Genomic DNA, 20,459 nt, shown 5'->3' with positions numbered 1-20,459 from the left:
CATATTTGAAAAGCAAATCTCTCTGAGAAATAGAGGTTGATAGATAATTTTCTTAGCTTCCTACATGAACTGCATATGCCACATGGTTGCAATATTAGAACTGAAACTTTGCTTTTTCTGTTACTATAATAGTATCAGAGTATTTGGACATAATATAATCAGAGTATTTGGACAATCTTTCTACTAGCTCCAGAGGTTTAAATGAGAGAGTTCATAAAACCCATTGGTAATATTGGACAGCATTAAGATGACCCACAGCTCTGCTGAAGCAATTCCGCTGCAGCAACTGGACATACAGCCATGTCTCAGCAAACCTAAACGTAACAGGGAACCAGTATACTGCATGAAATATGAGTGGAGCAACAACTGCCAATGCTGCTTGCAACTGATTAGAGCAATTATAATAACACCTGGTGAAACAGGAAGCCATAGGGTGCCGCTGTTCTTTTCTAATATCATTATTTGTTTATTGCTGTTTTCATATTAAACTCTCTAAAACACCTTACAAAGTTTAAATTATAAGATGAAGTACAAATTTTTAACATACCAGAAGCTGGCTCCTCTGCTTGCTTAACTTACCAACCCACCAGGCCCTTTCTAAACCCTTGCAAACCCTTCTCACTGTACCCTTGCCAGAGCTCTCCTCCCTGTACATCAGGGGTGGGGGAGATTTTTGGCTCCTGGGCTGGATCTGGTTTATTTCGGCATTCGGCCCAGCCACCAGCTATTATGACTGTTCTGATCAGTTCTAATACAGTCTGTGAGTGATACACAGGGTTTGTTGCAGCAGGGTGTATTAGCATATTTATGTTTATAATATAAGACAATACCTGTCGACGGTATGTGATTTGTGTCTCTTGTTCAATTTCAGAGTCCAGCTCTGGAACATCAGATTGATCAGAATCAGATTCTTCACTATTAGAGTCAACGAGGCTTTCTTTGATAGATAGAGAAATAAATAAATAAATAAATGAGTAGGTATTGAAAACAGCAGATACAACGTAAAGGTAATAAAATTACCGTATTTTTTGCACCATAACACTCACTTTTTTCCTCCTAGAAAGTAAGGGGAAATGTCTGTGCGTGTTATGGAGCGAATGCCTGCGGGTGGCGGGGGGGATCTGCTGCAGTCGTGAGCGGAGGATCCATGGTTCCCCTTCCTTCCCTCCTCTGTGGTTACAAAGCATGGATCCACATGGATCCTCAGGATTTTTGCATTGGGCTACTCCAAACTCACTGTCAGATCACATGTCTGTGGCCACAGCATGAACCACAAAAATCATATATCCACTATTTCGTTTAGAATTTTTTTTTCTTGTTTTCCTTCTCTAAAAACTACGTGCGTGTTATGGTCTGGTGCGTGTTATAGAGCGAAAAATACGGTACTCAGTTAACTGCACAGTCCTAAGCATGGTTACTGACAACAACTGTGATATATATGCCTAAATAAAAAATAGTAATTTCCCACCACTTGTACTCAATGGTCCAGGACCAAAACAACAGAAAACAGAAAGTCAAACCAAAACTGAGAAAACACTGGAGTATTTACAGTCATCCAGATCAAGAAGCAGAAGTCCCAACCATCACTGCATATCACTAACAATATTTTAAATTATTTTCCAACTCATATCAAATGATGCATCACTCACCTTGTGGTGCTATGTGAAGAGCATCCTTCAGCTTCCTTTCAGGAACAAATTTCCACTGGAAAACAGAATGGTCTGCTCCACCAATAGAAATAACCCACTGATAATCATGCGACCATCGGACATTTGTCACGTGTGCTGAATGACCAAGGTATTTCTTAAATTTTGCCCCTATTTTAAAAAAAATCAGTTTTATCATGTGTCAATTATGTATCAATTTAAAGAGCTGTTTTACACCATGGCTTATAACCAGTTGTGCCTTGCCTAAGGAGATATACCGGATATGCTTTTGGTTATGCCAGAGGTGAGTCCCAATTTCTGCTAACGGTTCCTCTGCAGTTTCATTCCATCAAATACTGTCCCTGAGGGGCACCTTAATTTTCAGGTTTTCCAGGCAAATGTACTGGGGTGGAGGAGGTAGGAAAACCTCATTGCACAAGTAAAAGTCTGCTCAAGGTTTGTAGTATCCCACTGAGTATACTGCAGAATATCTGACATGCCATCCCAGTCAGTTACAACTGTGCTACTTTGTTAAACAAGAGCAACAAGCTACCTATATCAACCATTGCTGTTTTGTATATGAAACCCTTTTCAGCCAGTCAAGGATATTTGACTGTAACACACACACTCCCCCACTTCCACCATACCCTTTTACTCTGTGGAAAACAGAATGTGACATCTGGACTTTGGGGGCTTATCTGAGTGCAGCATTTCATTGACCCCAAAATCTCTTATCTGAAACATAAACAAGGGTCACAAATGCTAACAGTCATTTGGATAAGAAAAAAATTCCACAATTTTTTTTCCCCGATTTAAAAAGCCAGATTCTAACTTATGAGATCTTTCCATCCTGGGTATTCTGTTATTTACATTCCAAGCACACACTCAATAATTACCTTTTCTTAAACAAGGATACCGAAACAATTTTACTATTCCATAGTCATCAGCTGTAACTAGAACTTGGCCCATAAAATTTGCATCTACAGAATTGATATCATTGATCTCTGAATATTTAGGCCATATTCCATTAACTTCAAGGCCTGCAACTGAAGTCCATGAAGCCCACTGGACACCTTTTAACTCATCCTTATTCATCACTTCTTTTCCACCTAGATATAGAAAGATACTTGTTTAATCATTCACTCGATTTATACGGGCAATTATCATATTAACTGGATTGTATTCAATATTGCACAAGGAAAAGGCTGCTTGTGCAACCAATTCTTGCCCCTCCCTTCCCTGCCCCCATAAAAGCCTCTCTAGAGGGATATGTCTTATGGAAGTGCAGTAGGAGGAAGGAACTGGTCAAAATCAGTTATCTTCTGCAAGCAGTCTAAGATTCCTCTGCCCACTGATTAAAATTGTTTGGAGAGAAATGACTAGCTGCAGTCACTACAACTACTTTACCAGGAATGTGCTATGTTATAATAGCATTAGGCAACCTAAGCACAGAACCCACTACCTATTTCCTTGAATAATTGTAATAGTAGTAGATTATCTCACCAGGCATCCTGTAAAAAAGCCTTTTTCCACTGCCATCATTGGTCTGCAAGTGTTTGCTGTCCAATGACCAATCCATATGAGTGATGAAACTTGTTGATCCAATACACTCTCCAACCTTTTTGTACCGCTGAACAACACCATAAATATCAACAGAACTGTCATTAGAGCCAACTGCAAGGAAATTTCCATCTGGTGAGTATTTTAATTCATGAATAGCTTCTTTCCTATCTTTAATATGAACAACCTCTGTCATATCTCTGTAACACAGAAAAAGAAAAATATATAGTTTAGTCATTGTTTGTGTACAAAGAAATCCAGCTTTACTCCCATCAAGTGAAGAAAAGTCTTGCAAATGGAATATCTACTTAGAAGTGCAATATATAACAGACATCTACACATTAATAAGGAAGCCTCTATTTACATTTACCCATCTGAGGACTCAGATTACAGCAGAAGGCCTATGGGCTTGCATTAAAATATTGTTTGCACACATTTCTTCAAGTTATTGAACAACACCACAATAATCAGATATCTTCAAAAGTGCCAGCCTTATGATCCACAGGGGCACACGTGCATACACAAACAAATAAATCCACATGGGAAAATTTATCTGGCACTGATGCAATACTAGCCGGTAGCAGAATTTTACAATTCATTGTAAAAGCAACTTAATGGCGAAGTTTATCTTTGTTTAAATGTCTTCAATGCATAACCTACCTAACTCGAAGTACTGTGAAGGAACCATCTTTCATTCCAAGTGCAAGATGAATTCCATCAGTGCTAACAGCTGCACAACGAATTGGCTCTTCCATATTGCACCGTGCAATCAATGCATGATCTATAAGGCTCCATATTCTGCAAGAAAGTATTCACGGTAAACAAAATATGATTATCATACATGCAGAAAAAAATGTAGTGGGTTGTCTCATCTTTTTAAAAAATACCCCCCCCCCAAGCATATGACTTATATTCATTAGCACCCTGTACTCCAAGACTGGATTGAGGCCCAGATCCAATTCACACATGCCCAAAACATTTCTGAGTGTCACAGAGCATTCAGAACCTAATATGGTTGGCTGTATGGCAAGGTGCCATCTAACTATTTTATCAGGCTGCAGAACCATTTTCATCTAGCACACAGTCAACTGTTTTATTATATTGCCAAGGTCAGTCTCACTGCTATTTTAAGATTTAAAATACAGTAACATTACTGAAGTCACACTGGCACCCCTGGGGCTTTAGCACAATTGTTTCCATAATTTAATAACAGGGCTATGCAGTTGTCTAAAAGTTTCTTAAGTGGCCAGTCATTTTACTTATTTTTCTGTACTGATTTTAAACGCTTTTTATCTTTCTGCACACAGTCCTGATGTTTTGTGAGGATCATATGTAAATACTTTGATGAATAAAATACATGTAAATACTTTGATGAATAAAATTCATGTAAATACTTTGATGAATAAAATACATACCAAAGCAGCAGATGATAACTTATCACAAATGCAAAAAAAATGGTTTTGTATTTTAAAATTCAAAGTATGTTTTACTGTAGATGCTCATGTGTCTTTTGAGAATCCATGGGAACTAACCTAACTGATCGATCATCACTTCCTGTCATAGCCAAAGGTTTTGTAGGATGAACTGCCAGGGCCCAAAGCTCCCCTTCACAGTGCCCTTGCATAATAAGAAAAGGCTTATTGCGTTCATGCACCACAATCTCAAAGATTTCACTGTCTTGTGTTCCAACTAGTATATGATCTCCTCGCCAACAAACACTTCTCACAGACAGACCTGTGGAAAGTAAATATACAGCTTTTATTATACATATGTTTAACAAAGAAAAATTTACTGTGAAATCATAAAATATTCCTGAAAAATCGGAAGAAAGTTAATTAAATCACATAGTACAAATTGGGGCAAGCCCCCCTTTTACCCCAAATGACAAATTTTGTTTTTACATTACAATAAATAAAAATTAGAGGCCTGCAGTAATGTTTTGGCTAGCACTTTGCTCATAAGTTAAGTCCAACTGAATTTAACGGTATCTGCGCCTTGCACTTTGTTAAAAGGGTATGGAGGAGAAACTATAACTGCATCAACCCTCCTTCATCAGTCTATCCTATCCTCAGCTGTTGTCACAATCCTTACAAATAAACCATTTGTTGTTTATTTCAGAAAAAGCTTCAAGGTTGCTCATGCTGGAGTATGCAAGTTTCTTTACGATTCTACCACAACCATTTAGGACCATATTGACTGATGGGAGTGTGCTGTGGAAGCTTCTGCTCCTTTTTCTTTTATGGAGCTCGTGTATGAGCTGGGAGAAGCTCAGGATCCTATGGACAGTCATATGGGAGTAAGCTCAGATGAATTCAGTAGAACCTATTTCAAGTAAACACGCACAGTAATTAAGAATCTCTCTCTTTCTTCGCCTGTTTCTTGCTGTCTCTTCCTCTTTCTGACACATGCTATTTATAGCAGCCAAAAAATCAGTACATGCAGGTCCTGCTTACTGAACACAATGAGTTCCCTGGAAATCATTTGTTAGGCGAGCATTCCTATGGGAACACATTGACCGAAACTTACCCTGCAAGACCACTAAATGCATGGGTCTTCTCACCACACAGTGCCACTACTGTGCAAAGAGAAGTTTTAACATTGCACTCCACACACAGACATCCATTAATATAGGCCCCTGCTCACATGACAGACAACATCCATAATACTCAGAAAATCCACACCAGCGTTGCTGTTCTGGAGTAGGGCTATGACTCCTCAATTATGAGTAGGGCTATGAAGGACAATGGGCAATGAAAAAGGTATTCCTTTGATAATGTAATTAAAATACTGTTTTGTTTTGTTTTACCTTTATATCCCTGGTCTGTTTCCCTGAGATCAATCACAGTAATTGGTTTAAAATTTAAATCCCAAAGGCGAACACAGCCATCCCTGCCACCAGTAGCAAAGCCTTCTTCACAGGCATTCATGCTGAAAATTCCTGCCTAAAGAGGAGTAAAGAGCATATTTAAGGATGTACACAACTTGCATTAATGATGTTTTTTTAAAAAAACAATCACATGGGACAAAATATTTTTCCTGTGTTTTCCTTTAGAATACACTGTGTGTTTATACAAATAACAGACTCTTGTCTTTAAAAAATAATAATCAGAATTTGAAAAGAACAACTACGTAAAACTCTGATCTGCTTTTCTAAGAAAGCCTGCTTGTGAATGCAACTAGACCACACAACTGCAAAATATATCTGACAGTTTCACTTAATTGCTGTGTAACCACGTAGCTGAACGATTATACAAATTGTTGTCTGCACCTTCCAAATGCTGGTCTCTGAATGATCCAATATTGTGATACATGACCTTCATGATCAGGTTATTTTCTTCTTTAATTAAATTAAATTCATATCAAGGCAATGCACCTCAAATAATTTTATTCCCTTTAATCGCCATGACTGGATAAAGAAGCTAATCACAGATCCACTAACACAACTACACGCTAACTCAGTGAAAAAATACAGCAATAGAAGTTTAAATGTTATGCATATAAGTCTACACTTCTGTGAGTACCCAAGCCTGAGCCTTTCTCACCACTCTAGCTCTGTGAAAATGCTGCCCTTAAGAGCTGCTGCCAAAAAAGGCTCTCTGTAGCGTCCCTTTTAAGGAGTCTGAAACCAAGTCCAGAAACATAATCACCATCACAGGGAGATCAGGGAGTCTGCACTCTTTCCCATGTCATCTTCCTATCTGGATTGAGAAGAGAACCCTGTCCTTTAGGAACATAGTCCAACATTCTGTTCTCACAGTGGCCAACCAAATGCCTGTGAGAAACCAACCCTTTCCCCTCCTTTGCTTTTCAGCAACCGGTATTAAGAAGCATTACTGCCTCCAACTGTGGAGGCAGAGGATAGAAATCATGGCTAGTAGTCAGTGATAGCCCTCTCCTTGATGAATTTATTGAATCCTCTTTTAAAGCCTTCTAGTTTGCTAGCCATCACTGCCTCCTATGGGAGATAGTTCCGTAGTGTAACTATGTGCTGCATGAAGAAGTGCACGTTTCCTGCTTGGCAGGGGGTTGGACTCGATGGCCCTTGTGGTCTCTTCCAACTCTATGATTCTAAGAAGTACTTTTATTTATTTTTCCTGAATCTCCCAACATTCAGTTTCATTGGAAGTCCATGTGTTCCATTCTGGTTTACACTTGTAAAGAGAGACAACAAAACAGTGGATGTTCTGTGTTGGCTCACAAGAGGGTTAAAGCACTCATTTAAGTTTGCTATATTGTTTCCACTTATATTTAATTAAAACTTGCCCAAGCAACATGGTGATGTTTTATACAGGGTGCCTGTTATCTGACCTCAGCTTTGGCTTCAATCCACACAACTTGAGTATTCACCTCTGTTAAAGAATACTGAAATAAATTATTCACCCACTAAGGAGGTGTAGTATATACACTCCTCATATAAAAGTCCTACCAAGTGTAACCATGCAAGACCAAGATCGTTATTGTTTACTTGTTTCCTGTTTTATATCCAGTTCCTGAAACGGATCCATTTTTAAAATTCTAAATCCAAAAGAAGATATCATATGTTGATATACAATACACTATTCTATAGCTTGGGAAGGTCACTCAAGACTTTTGCATTTATTTCAGGTTACATTACTGCTCTAAAACAAAGCTGCCCTTGAAGACCGTAGAGCAGTATAGAGTTGTTGTTGTTGTTTAGTCGTTTAGTCGTGTCCAACTCTTCGTGACCCTATAGACCAGAGCACACCAGGCACTTCTGTCTTCCACTGCCTCCCGCAGTTTGGTCAAACTCATGCTGGTAGCTTCAAGAACACTGTCCAACCATCTCGTCCTCTGTCGTCCCCTTCTCCTTGTGTCCTCCATCTTTCCCAACATCAGGGTCTTTTCCAGGGAGTCTTCTCTTCTCATGAGGTGGCCAAAGTACTGGAGCCTCAGCTTCAGGATCTGTCCTTCCAGTGAGCACTCAGGGCTGCTTTCCTTAAGAATGGATAGGTTTGATCTTCTTGCAGTCCATGGGACTCTCAAGGGTCTCCTCCAGCACCATAATTCAAAAGCATCAATTCTTTGGCGATCAGCCATCTTTATGGTCCAGCTCTCACTTCCATACATCACTACTGAGAAAACCATCGCTTTTACTATAAGGACCTTTGTTGGTAAGGTGATGGTTTAAAGCATGCTACAACAGTGGTTCAATATATACATTTATATTTCCATCACAGGTTTGGCAGTGAATGCTTACAATGTTATCTTTCCCACAACTGCTTGGATTTTGGACCTTGTGTGTGTGTGTGTGTGTGTGTGTGTGTGTACACATACAACACAGACATAAATTCAAGTTTTTAAAGCCCACTTATTCCAGTTTTCATTTTGTTGGTAGTTTTAGGATGATGCAATGGCATTACTTTTAAACTGGCTGCAGTGGTGAGAAGTTTGCTTGTGAAACATTGAATGTTGGCCCATGTTTTGGCACCTCGTAAATTTTTTAATGGGTTTCATGACGTGGTGTCCCTCTCCCCATTGTTCTGAACCTATTTACAGGTTATGTGGAATGAAGAATGATGAAAAGGAACACATTCCTTTTCCTTTTTGCAGAAAAGACATATGCTAAGGTTCAAATACTGAGGAGGGCCCTGTGCAGTGTCTGTATGAAATACTACATAACAGCCATATGCAAGCTACTCTGCCGTTTGGAAGGAAAACCAGGATATAAAATACAACCCATCAATGAAATGTCACCACACTATGCTTCCATAAATTGCACACAGGTGTTCAGATGAAAATTATATGGAATAACTCTCTCATTGGGAGTTGTGAATAGGAGATGTGCTTCTCAATTTGCACACAAATCCATCTGTCTTGCCTTTCCCCTACCGAGAGTGAAGCAATAACATCCTGGGAGTAGCACACAAGTCATACAGATACAGCTGAAGATTCCTTCCTGAACAGAAATGCACTTAGCCTTCAGCCATCCCAGATAAATAACCCATAAACATTAATCTGCAAGATGAGGAAAGACTGAAAACTTGCCCTCATTTCTGCATTTTCTGGTATATTCAGCCAGAAACTTATGAAAGGGCCTGCCAGAAGTTAAACTGTGACATTCAACATCTGATAAAGTCCCCTGCATTTGTTAACCAAAATGCAATCCATTTAGAAATCTGTGTATGACACAAAATCTTAATTTACCGGTATTTCACTGGTCAATCAGTTTTCATATGAAAATGATACTTACAGCATGAGCTCCTTGTATGGTTCGGATAAGGTTGATTCCTTTCCATACATATATATCTCCATTAAGTGCACCAGAATACGTTACTTCATCTCTTGCACAGGCGAGGCACAATATAGTTTGGAGATCACCAGTCTTACCAAAAACACCACGCTTTGGTGTCAATGAATTGCCACATAAACTCCAGAACTGCAAGATAAAGTGATTTAATGTAAACCACACAGAGCATTTTAAACAATTACAACTAAAAGTTTTGTGATGTAACTATATACAATTCCTAAATTTTCCACACCACAGACCACTTGAAAATTGCCGAGGTTCTTGATGGACAATCTAATTATTGGAAATCTGAGGTGAGATACCCACGCAGTGGAAATTGGTCCCAGTACCAGTCACCACACAGAAGCAGCTTAAAGTACAAATAGTTTACTGTTGCAGAAGATAAGGCTCAGTAAAACAGTTCTGGATGTAGATACAGGCATGATAGATACATACAAAGTATCTTTGTTGCTCACAGACTAACTACTGAGCTGACATTCATTAATCACAGATAAAATCAGGGCACTGGGCTGTTACCATAACGGCTGGCTTGGCTGACCTTGCATCTGTGATTAGCTTGTTCATGGGGTGATTTACACTCATGAAGGAAATTAACCCATTCACATGTCCAGTTACTCCAACAGACATTGCACTTCATGCTTCTGTTCCCCAACTCCACTTAATGGACAGCTATTTGTCGAGGGAAGGCAAATTGAAGCATGATAATGTCACAATATAGTAGACATTATGAGGAAAGTTGAAAAAGTAGTTGCAGAGCTGCTATTATTGATAGTAGCTATGTGGGTCTAGTAACATCGATGTGTGCCCTGATGCTATGCAGCATTTCCCCCCTTGTTTCATAAGGAGCACAAAAAAGAGATTTACAACTTTATTCCAGTAGTGATTGGCAGAACAGGGGCATTTACCTGACCTTTCATCATCTGCATTGCTACAGCTTACTGGGAAGAAGAGGGGTAATGTAGTGGTGAGGCTGGCATGATGCAAGAGTGGGCTGGCTCTACTGGTACATTTGCACCATGTCAACACTGCAGTGCCTTGCCCCTCCTTGGCTCCCTTCTAGTAAGCTGCAGAAGCAGCAGTGATGGGAGCTTAGGTAAATGTCCCCACACCGCAGGCTACTATGGTGTGATCTGATGCATGTTGCCTTAGCCTAGAGGATGAGTTCAATGTGATTTACAGTCAAATCAGGGACCATATAACTCCAGATGTAGGTTGCAATCCTAACTAACCGCATTTCCTGAAAATAACAAACTCTAGTTGTAAACTAACATGATTCGCTGGTCAGATTTATGCCTTTGTTTACGAAATGTATGTAGCAGTATCAATGAAAATGTTGATTTAAACCTGCCTTTTTATTGCTCTGAACTGAGAATTGACTTGCCCAAGGTCAACCAGTAAACTTCATACTTGTTTGGGATAATAAATGCAAGCTTCATAGGGCAAATGGATACACTTCATTTTATTATATTAGAAATGGAAAATTGTTACCTCTGATCAGTACATAAAGGGCAGTCTTTCTAAATACTGTTACAGGTTTGGGTGGGGAAAGAACCCCCATACACCCAATAAATTGATGAATGTCATTATTTGGAGTATTGGAGGGAAGATTCCAGGCGAGTGGAAAAATACAAACTAAACTTCCTTTCTAATGCCAGGACCTCACCTGGTATAGAGGAGTTAACGAAAAGTGTTGATGGCCATATCAAAGGGGAATCCTTGAACCTGGGCGGACAGGGATTGCCAAGGTAATAGGAAGGGGGCAGGCTGGGCGCACAAGGAAAAATGTACTTCTAAAAAACTATGCTTGGGGTGAGGAGTTGCTTGAAGCAGAGTTTGGGGGGGGGAATAAAGGGTAGAACAGGCTTCCCCTGTTAAGGGAAGTTTTTAATGTATGATATTTTAGTGTTTTTTTGGTTTTTGTGGAAGCCGCCCAGAGTGGCTGGGGAAGCCCAGCCAGATGGGCGGGGTACAAATAAAAAATTATTATTATTATTATTATAGAACCACATGGAGGAGGGTGCACCAAGAGACCAGGAGCTATGACTGACTGCTGCTTAGGCCCCAAGCTTGCTGAAGCTATGAGAAGGGTAATGAGAGACATTTTGGGCCATAATGTTCTGCACACACCCCATGGAAGGCTTTAACTGTGTATAGGTGTAAAATAAGCCACAGCCTCCACTGTGACCTGAATTCCCATGGAAGCATGACTCTGGGTGAGCGACTGGAAACTCTGGAATTTTGCTACCACTTGGCAGAGATTGGGGTGGCATGTAACAATACGATTTGTTATTAAGATAACTGTAGATCAATTTCTCCAGGATTAAGTCAGACCCTTGCTACTGTGTTATGCTGTCATTAACCAAAAAAAACCTATTAAAGACTGTCCTAAGCTATTCAGGCATGCCTCAAGGAAAAAAAGTAAATATGCATAACCAGAAATAGCCTGATTCAGTCCTACCCGAAGGAAATCCATCTCTGTGTTACTGCTACCAAAAAGGCCCGGTTGTTATTAGATTTCATGGAACAGATAGATATTTGAAGCTGAACTTACCGCCCAAAATTCCATATTAAAACCTGTTTGGAAAGTCAGCAGTGGGTGCAGGAAATTTATGTAATTGCTTCTCCTGTCATTGCTTTGGCCTGTCTGAATTGCATAAAGGAGGCAACTTGGACACAAAGGACAGAACAAGACTTATTGTACTATCCCAGCAACATGGCCATTTTATGACAATCAGCATGGGATACAATACATATGACTAGCAGATTACCCCCACTAGGAGAATGAAATCCATCACTGCAATGAGTCCTAAAGACAAGACTGCCTAGGACCTGACAAGATAATCACTTTATTTTCTTCAAAGACACCAGGTTGCAATATGAGAGCCTATGAAGTATCATGTCCTGTCATTGCTACTCTATTTGCCATGACAAATCTTTATCACTGTTGCCACAGTTTATCTTTGCTATAAAACAGACTAGATTGAGCTGCAGAATTTAGCAGGAATACATCCTTATTAACTCTAGATCTGCAGCATTAACCATTCATTACCATTTTGTATCTTGACTGCTACTATCAGGACAAGCCACAAGAGGGTTAATGGTCAGAAGTAACTAGGCTAAGTGGGAATGCATTTGTTGCTGAATACAGTCCAGAGTTAGTCAGTGATCCTTCCTGACCTCAATTAGTCTTTAGTACTCAATTTTCAAGAATGTTATCTCCAGACAGGATATATGTTATCTAATTGTTGTTTCTAGCTCCATGCATATTTCCAGTTTCTTGGTAACTTAGTTAGCATACCAATTTTTGACTAATTTGTAAGTACCAGAAGAACATACACTATAAGTGGTTTTTGTGTGTGAAAATTTTACACTTTTAAAAACAAACCAGTGCTTATCAGATTAACTCTCCTTAGCATTTCTAGTTATATTACTATTTCAAGACAGTATTCTCTCAAATAGTTGAAATATTCTACTGTTTCGGCCCCTTGACAAACTTCCTAAAATCATAGCATTTTACTGACTCTCAAAAGTATGGTATTTCTGCAAGTTATCCATAGCTCAATAAAAGGCTTTTCACCTAGAAAACTTAAACTACATCTCCACAATAATATATGGATCCTTTTCAGTTTGGTTTTCAATCTGGTTTGGGAAATAAAACACCCTTAATCACTTTTGTCAAGGGATAGGCAGGGCAAGTACAGCCCTATTCATTCTCCTGGATCTTTCTGAAGATTTTGATACATCAGCTGAAGTAACTTTCTGGACTGCTTTGCCAGGATGGGACTGGAGGAAAAGTTCTGATGTGGCTCCAGTCGTACCTGGGGGTGGAGAAGATCCAGAAAGTGATTTTGGGAGACTGCAGCTCTGCCCTGTGGATTTGTTTTATGACAGGTGTAGGGAACCTTTTCCAACCAAGAGCCTGAATCCCTACCTTCCACAAACCCCATGGGCCATTTTGAAAGGGGCCATCCATCTGTCAATCAAAGGGGCTTGCTATCAGCATTGATCAGCTGGCTGCTGCAAACATTGAGCCCTGCTGTCAATTCAAACCATGCCAGAAAATGGACAAGATCCATTCCCATTCAGAGATTTTTGACAGATGGCACCCAGGCCTCTCTCATTTCCATCTACCAATCCTGGGGAGGCAGTGGAAGATCAGAGTCAGTGCTTGGCAGAAGTTTTAGCCAGGATGAACCAAATTTAAACCTTAATCCAGACAAGATGAGGGTAATATTGCTTAGGGGTTCCGATGATCTTGGATTCAACCTCTTCTGGCTGAAGTCGCCACAGATTTACTGTTTGAGAGTTCTCCTGGACCTGCCAGGTGACAGCAGTGGCCTTGAGTATTTTCCCCCAATTCTGGCTTGTTACATCAACTGAGACTTTTTCTGCATTGAAAACTTGGCATACATGTAGATCTTCCAGCATTTAGTCAGTAGCTTATTGGTGTGATTTGTCAAATGCTGGGGTATGATGAGAAATTTCCAGTTCAAAATTTTATGGAAAACCCAAAATAATCATAGACTGACATGTTAATGAGCTAATAACTGTTCACTGAAATTGCTATTCAATTTTCAAAGTTGTTTGAAAAATTAATAAAACATATAGGGCAGGCATAGGCAAACTCGGCCCTGCAGATATTTTGGGAAAACAATTCCCATCATCCCTGACCACTGGTCCTGTTAGCTAGGGATGATGGGAGTTGTAGTCCCAAAACATCTGGAGGGCCGAGTTTGCCTATACCTGCTATAGGGCAATAGTCAACTAGGTTTCACTCAGAGTAGACCTACTGAAATTAAGGAATATAACTAAGTTTGGTCCAATATTTTTAACAGGTGAACTCTGAATAAAACAGTTGAATACCATTCAGACAAAATATATTGTCTTACCTTAATGTGTTTTACACCACAGCTGACAAGTTTGTTTGGTTGGTACAAGTCCCAAGAAATATCAAATATCTACAGGAGGGAGAGAAGAAAATAATCAAAAGTTTTGAAAATGTATTTTATTTAATCTGAAAATATCAATGAACAGAGAAAGGTGATCATTATATCTAATTTCACCATAGGTTTCAATGACCTGTGCAATGTTAAAGCTTTTACATTATTTTCAGTGGTAACTGATCATCTTAAGGTAATTAATAATATATTAATATGAAATATACTAATGTATACTTTTATTTAATAATTGTCTCCCGAGTTGCTCCCATGGTTTCTGTGCCCATGGCATGGTCTTGCTTAAATTTGGACTCTGCCATGAAATTCACTATGTCATCTTGGGCAAGTCACTGTCTTTCAGCGTAACTAACATCACAGACTAACATATCAGTGAGACATAATTGTAAAGTAAATAGGCAATAGACCATACAAATTACAAATTACAGAATACAATCAAGCTGCAAAAACACTAATTAAGAGTTGGTAAATAGTGAAATTTATTGTTTAACAGATAGTATACCATGTGCCTCCCATTAGACTTGAGCCACATCTTCCTAAGGTTAAAGGGCAAGAGCTAATAGGAACAGCAGCTGGCTAGGAAAAGGAGTTGTAAACTAAAGAGGCTGCTTTTGAAACTGTTTTTATTAAAGTTCCTTTTTACTTTGAAAAGGCCTTTCCTTCTAAAAAATCTATCTATGTCATGTATGAAATATATTGGCTTAAATGTAATTATGCAAAGGATTTAGAAAGTAAGAAATGTTAGATTCTTATGTTAGATTCTTATTTCATTGATGGTGTGTGAGAAGGTGAACCCAAGATCTCTGTTTAAGATAAAAATTAAAACCATTAGCCATCTGTTCTGGAGTGAATAGGGCAAAGATGATCTGATAATTAAGGTGCCTGGTCGAGGCAAATGTAAGATATATGGCTACTTGTCTGCCATTTATGGATAGAAGGAAATATAGCTCTTTGTCTCCCATAAAAGGTAATAGGAAATGGGTGTTTCTTTTATGATTGGTTCTAGCAAACAGCCAATAGGAATTTCAACCAGGCTGATTGGACAGAGGCAGCCAAAGGAGGAGCAAGGGGGCTGGGCTGAGGAAATATAAGCGCTGGCCATCAGGGCTGGAGTGGGCAGAGCTTTGGTATCCATATACCACTGTGTCTCTCATTTATTTGTCTGACAAATAAATTATTATTTTCTCTATTGCTGCGTTGAATATTTCATTCCAGCTAAGCGTTAACCACAAGCAGGGTGCTACACTGAGAAGCATCTGGCTGACTACTATTGGAAACAGAACACCGAACTGAGTAGACCTTCATCTGATTGACAAATGAATCTCTTATACTCTTAAATCTGCAAAGCTAGAGATGAATAATCACAGGCTGAATGTCATTTAAGATCCTAGTTAGAAAACCGACATGAAATCCAAGTTCCTTGTTTTGGATGTAACAGGGAACTGTAGTTTAAGCTAACCAGGATTGTCACGCTCATGAATAAAGGAGATTGGGGCCTAGCTGTCAACCTTCCCCTTTTTTTGCGGGAAATTCCCTTATTCCAGCGCCGTTTTCCACTGCTTCCCGCTGCTATCCCGGATTGTTAGATATCCCGGGACAGGTGAGGCTGCTGATCCCTTATTTTTTGATCCCTTATTTGATCCCTTATTTTCAAATCTGAAAGTTGACAGCTATGGTATGAGGTGCCTGTGCAGGCCTGGTGGCCATTCCCAGATTGCTAATCTATGTTTTAGCAAACTGGTGGTTGTACTTCCAAAGCAGGCCTATAAGATTTGTGTCGGCACATGGGATCACTGGGTTGAGACATACCAAACCAGGCAAGTCTGTGTATGTGTGTGTGTGTATAAACAAATAAAGAAGCAAGGGGTACAATTATATAACATTACAGAAATGCTATGATGAAATATTAAGGTACCACTTATTTACTTTATTCCAAGAATACCAATATGTTTTGAGCAGCAAACTCAATTTGCCATTTCACTTAAAAAACAAAACAAAAAAACCACCCTCTGTGTTCTAGTATAGTCATCAAAATATGTTCTAACCAACATAAAGAAACACTCAGAAAACAGATTCCTAAAATACATGCAAAAATTTTGACAATCCAAAATTTGATACACACTCTTATTTTTAAAATTAAACTTACCCTGTCTGTATGACCAGGAGCCATAGACAACATCTTTCCTTTTCTCCAATCCCACACACAGATTGTATTTTTTGAATCCAAACCAACAGAAAGTAAACGCTGAACGTTTCCAAAATGTTAGAAGAGAATAAAAGAAGATATTAACATTTAAAATAACAATGTGCTCTGTACTTTGTGAGTGGGAGAATTCAACCAAATGATAATCTAATGACACACATATTTGAAAAAGTCAGCCAGATACTACAGACTTCCTAAAGACAGAGGCTAGGATCCAAAGGGCCATAGGGTTGTTGCATTTGGGCTAGAGCTTCCTCTCCACATCTGCAATTTTTCTTAACAAGGAGTTCATTAATAGCCTCTGATGAAAAACAAGAAGTTGAGAAGAAAAGAACCAGTAACAGGTTCAACAGGATTAGAAAAATGTTTGAAAGCCTAAATATGGAATGAACAGTGTTGGCACTGGTGCAGATATAACACAATACCACAGTTAAAGCAGATGAGGGTCAGGATAGTAAATTTGCTCTAGAGAGGAAGAAAGGAAGGAGGAGGGGATTGCAAGTTCCTGAGGTTGGCTTCTGGGATGCAAACCATGGTTTTCAGGAAGCTGGCAATCTAGATGGAAGCACTTGTGCATGGGTTCTTTGGATCCTACCCAAATGTATTCTCTGACAGAAAGAAAGTGCATATTTTAAAGAACAGAAAGAACATTTTCAGTAATAAAGAGAGAAAATGAATTTCTGCAGTGGCTGTTTGTCAGAGAGGCTCACCTGGCACCTTCATTACATATTTTTAGGCATCAGTCAAGAATGTTCCTCTTTTCCCAAGCCCTCAGCTAATTAAGCAATCTATGGCATTTTAAATGTTTGTGTGGGGTTTCTTTTCCTTACTGTGTTATGTATTTTGTTTTTATTTATTTTTTATGTTGTAAACTACCCTGTGATCTTCAGATGAAGGGCAGTATACAAATGTAGCAGCAGCAGCAGCAGCAGTAATAATAATAATAATAATAATAATAAATAATAATAATAATAATAATAATAATAATAATAATAATAATAATAATAATAGTATGCTGCTTTGACATGTAGGCATGTTTTTAATCGGTGGTGAAAACAGACCACTGTAGAGGAAAGTCTGTTCCTCAATGCCAGTGCCATTACAGAAAAGGTCCATTTTAGGATTGTCATAAAATGAGCTAATGTAGGCTGTGGAGCCACCAGGAAAGTTTTCTCTGAAGATAAACATAATGCAATTTTTTGCTGATAGTTTTGATTTATTTTATTACCCTTGCATTACAGTGCAGAGTTAGATGATACCATGCTGGCAACTGAGAACAAGCATGGTTCTGTTTTACATTGCCTTGCTTCTTAGCGTTTTATTTGTTCTAATCTCGTGCCTAAATTTGGTGATGAAATCAGTTTGAACTCACAGTAGTTTGTAGAAGAAAGCATACCTTTTCAGGGTATGAAAATAATTCCTTACCTCATTGTTTCATTTCTTCATGAGCTTCTATGCCAGTCCAAATGTTTGTATATAGGTCCTCCCTGCCAAGCAGATGGAAACAGTACACAAATCCTTTTGGGTAATATCACTGCCTGTATACAAAGGGCTTGCCAATTCTGTAAGCTTCCACAACATTTTGAAAACAGCCCATATTTCTTGTGAAACATGACATCTTATTGAATTATCTTCACATATTTTATATGTAATTAATTTAAATTAATTCTACAAAGGTTATATTGATTCTATATAGAGGCTGGCATAGAGAATCTAAAAGAATAAAAATTAAGGGAAAGAAAAAATAATCCCATTTCCTTATTGATCCTCTAGGCCAGTCCAGAAGCTGACAACCTTCCAAAGCATCTTTACATACCACTAAACTGGGATTAGCATCTTCCAGTACTGTGCAGTGTGCTGTTCCTAAATTCTATCAAAGATTTATGTTCCTAGTAGTTAGGAAACGCATGAAGCAATGACAACCAATTATTCATATATGCAAATTATCGGCAGTGATGTGCAAACTCAAAATTGTGCCAATAATTCTTATTTCTTTTAATATATTTCCAAGCATCTCCCTTTCATTTCTCTACGTTATTCTACAGACGACAAGCTTACTATCTGAGCTTACTATGCAAGCAAGCCCTTTATGTACAGTACATGACATCAGACATCACTTTAAAATATTTTGTACTATCCATTCTGCAGTTTAGGTTAACCCATAGCCAAATATCTGGACTGGCATAGAGGATCTCAGAGAATGACACACAAGCATCTAGAAATTTAAGAACCCTGTTCCATGAAACATTGAGTCCAGCTGTCTGTATCCCATAGTAGTCAGTTTGTTGCACCTGGAAAGCACACGAGGTGGACATTAAGGCAAAAGTCCTTTCCCACTGTTATTCCTTCTTCTCCTGCCAATCAGCTTAACTAGATAGCCTTCAGGCCTAGTATTATGAGGGAGGAAAGGTTTCTCTAACTCTGCACACCATGCAAAAACATCAACCACATCCCACCCCCTTATTTACCCTTTTTCTATTCTAACAAGCCCCAAATGAAAGGAAAGGTTCTCAAGCAGCCAGATCATTTTGGTACCCTTTTCTACACATTTTCTACTCTACAATATTCTTTTAGAAATGTGGAAACCATAATTATGTACAGTATTCCAAGTGTGCCCACACCTGGCACTAAAATACAGCGAGATTTATTTTGTGATTCCTTTTCTACGAATTCTTATCATGGAACTTGCTTTTTTACCCTGCCACATGCTGCTAGATTGATTTTTTAGTGCACTAGCCACCATTACCTCATGGTTTATTTTTTTCTGGTGAGTTGCCACCAGTTCCAATTCTGCCAGTGCATATGGGATGGTTTTTTCACTCAACCCATTTTGGAGTGATCCTTCTGGGGCTCTTTGCAATCCTTTTTGTTCTTACCACCCTGAATAATTTGATGCCATTGATCACCTTGCTGCTCATTCCTAACTCATTATTTATGAACAAGTTCAAAAGTGTCTGTCTCAATACAGATCATGAAGTGTCGGTGGGTTCAGGCATGACCCAAGACCAGATTTCAGCTCAAAAGGATTTATTGTAACATCAGGAACTAGAAGAGTAGAATGGCAAACAAGGGCACTCCCCTCCTGTGAAAGGTCATCTTATGCAGTGATTGGCAATTCATAACACTGGCCCTATTTCAGCTGCCTGCCAGCTCCCAGCATATGTCATTGGAGGGTTTTAGAATCCTCTCTGTCTTTTGTTACGCAGATCAAGCTTCTGAGCTCCAGGAAGCATTGTGGCCTAGGCCTGTAATGTCATGCATATAGCCTGGCTTCAGCCTACAATGCCTACATACATAACAGATCACACCTTATTCCTTTGATTCTGAGAACTATCTGTTCCTATTCTCTGTGCCCTATTCTTTAGCCAGTTACTGTTAGGACCCATCCTCTTATCCCACATCTGCTAAGTTTTTTCAGGAGTCTTTGATTAGATGTTTCTAGAAGTCCAAATATACAATGTCTATTGGACTGCACCTATCAACATGCTGTGAGAGTTTCAATCAACTTGCTGCTATTGTTGTTTTGTGGTTTAGTCATGTCCGACTCTTCGTGACCCATGGAGAAATTTACCTTTGCAAAAAAACATTTTATTTCTCCTTCAGCAAGACTTATTATTCTGATGCTCAAATTTAAGGAAATTTTGCCTTTGAAAATCCATACCAGAGTCCTTAAGCAAGATCTTAGTGGGCCAAGTGAAGTTATAAAAATTAGGATTGTACTCACTCACCTCAATCGGAGGTTAGCAAACACTGAAAATACACAAGACTTCCTGTGTATAATTTAACTGTACCTTACTGATATTTTCAAAACGGTCTATTGAGAAAAC

The 20,459-nt window shown here is 38.9% G+C and overlaps 1 protein-coding gene across 13 annotated transcripts in view; it reads right to left on the bottom strand.

Annotated features, from left to right (window-relative positions):
• The window catches only part of EML5 (EMAP like 5), a 96,022-nt gene that overhangs the window by 55,421 nt on the left and 20,142 nt on the right, over positions 1–20,459 (bottom strand). For 11 of the 13 annotated variants that reach the window (XR_014221812.1, XR_014221813.1, XM_082231868.1 and 8 more), the window contains exons 3-12: positions 16,576–16,674; positions 14,364–14,432; positions 9,418–9,603; positions 6,013–6,148; positions 4,739–4,940; positions 3,867–4,004; positions 3,150–3,406; positions 2,543–2,755; positions 1,650–1,817; positions 831–937 (exon numbers count right to left, since the gene is read on the bottom strand). Coding sequence is in view for 11 of the 13 variants with exons in the window: in XM_082231868.1 (XP_082087994.1) it covers positions 831–937; positions 1,650–1,817; positions 2,543–2,755; positions 3,150–3,406; positions 3,867–4,004; positions 4,739–4,940; positions 6,013–6,148; positions 9,418–9,603; positions 14,364–14,432; positions 16,576–16,674 (1,575 nt within the window). In the remaining 2 variants the exon portion in view is untranslated. Of the gene's footprint in view, positions 1–830; positions 938–1,649; positions 1,818–2,542; positions 2,756–3,149; positions 3,407–3,866; positions 4,005–4,738; positions 4,941–6,012; positions 6,149–9,417; positions 9,604–12,025; positions 12,121–14,363; positions 14,433–16,575; positions 16,675–18,057; positions 18,120–20,459 lie in introns of those variants that run through there. The other 2 variants (XM_082231866.1, XM_082231867.1) reach the window with 2 other exon arrangements.

This window comes from Podarcis vaucheri (assembly GCF_965113315.1).
Source record: "Podarcis vaucheri genome assembly, chromosome: 1".
Classification (NCBI taxonomy): Eukaryota; Metazoa; Chordata; class Lepidosauria; order Squamata; family Lacertidae; genus Podarcis; species Podarcis vaucheri.
Note: the sequence above shows the minus strand (reverse complement) of the source record. Positions and strands in the feature narration are given on the sequence as shown.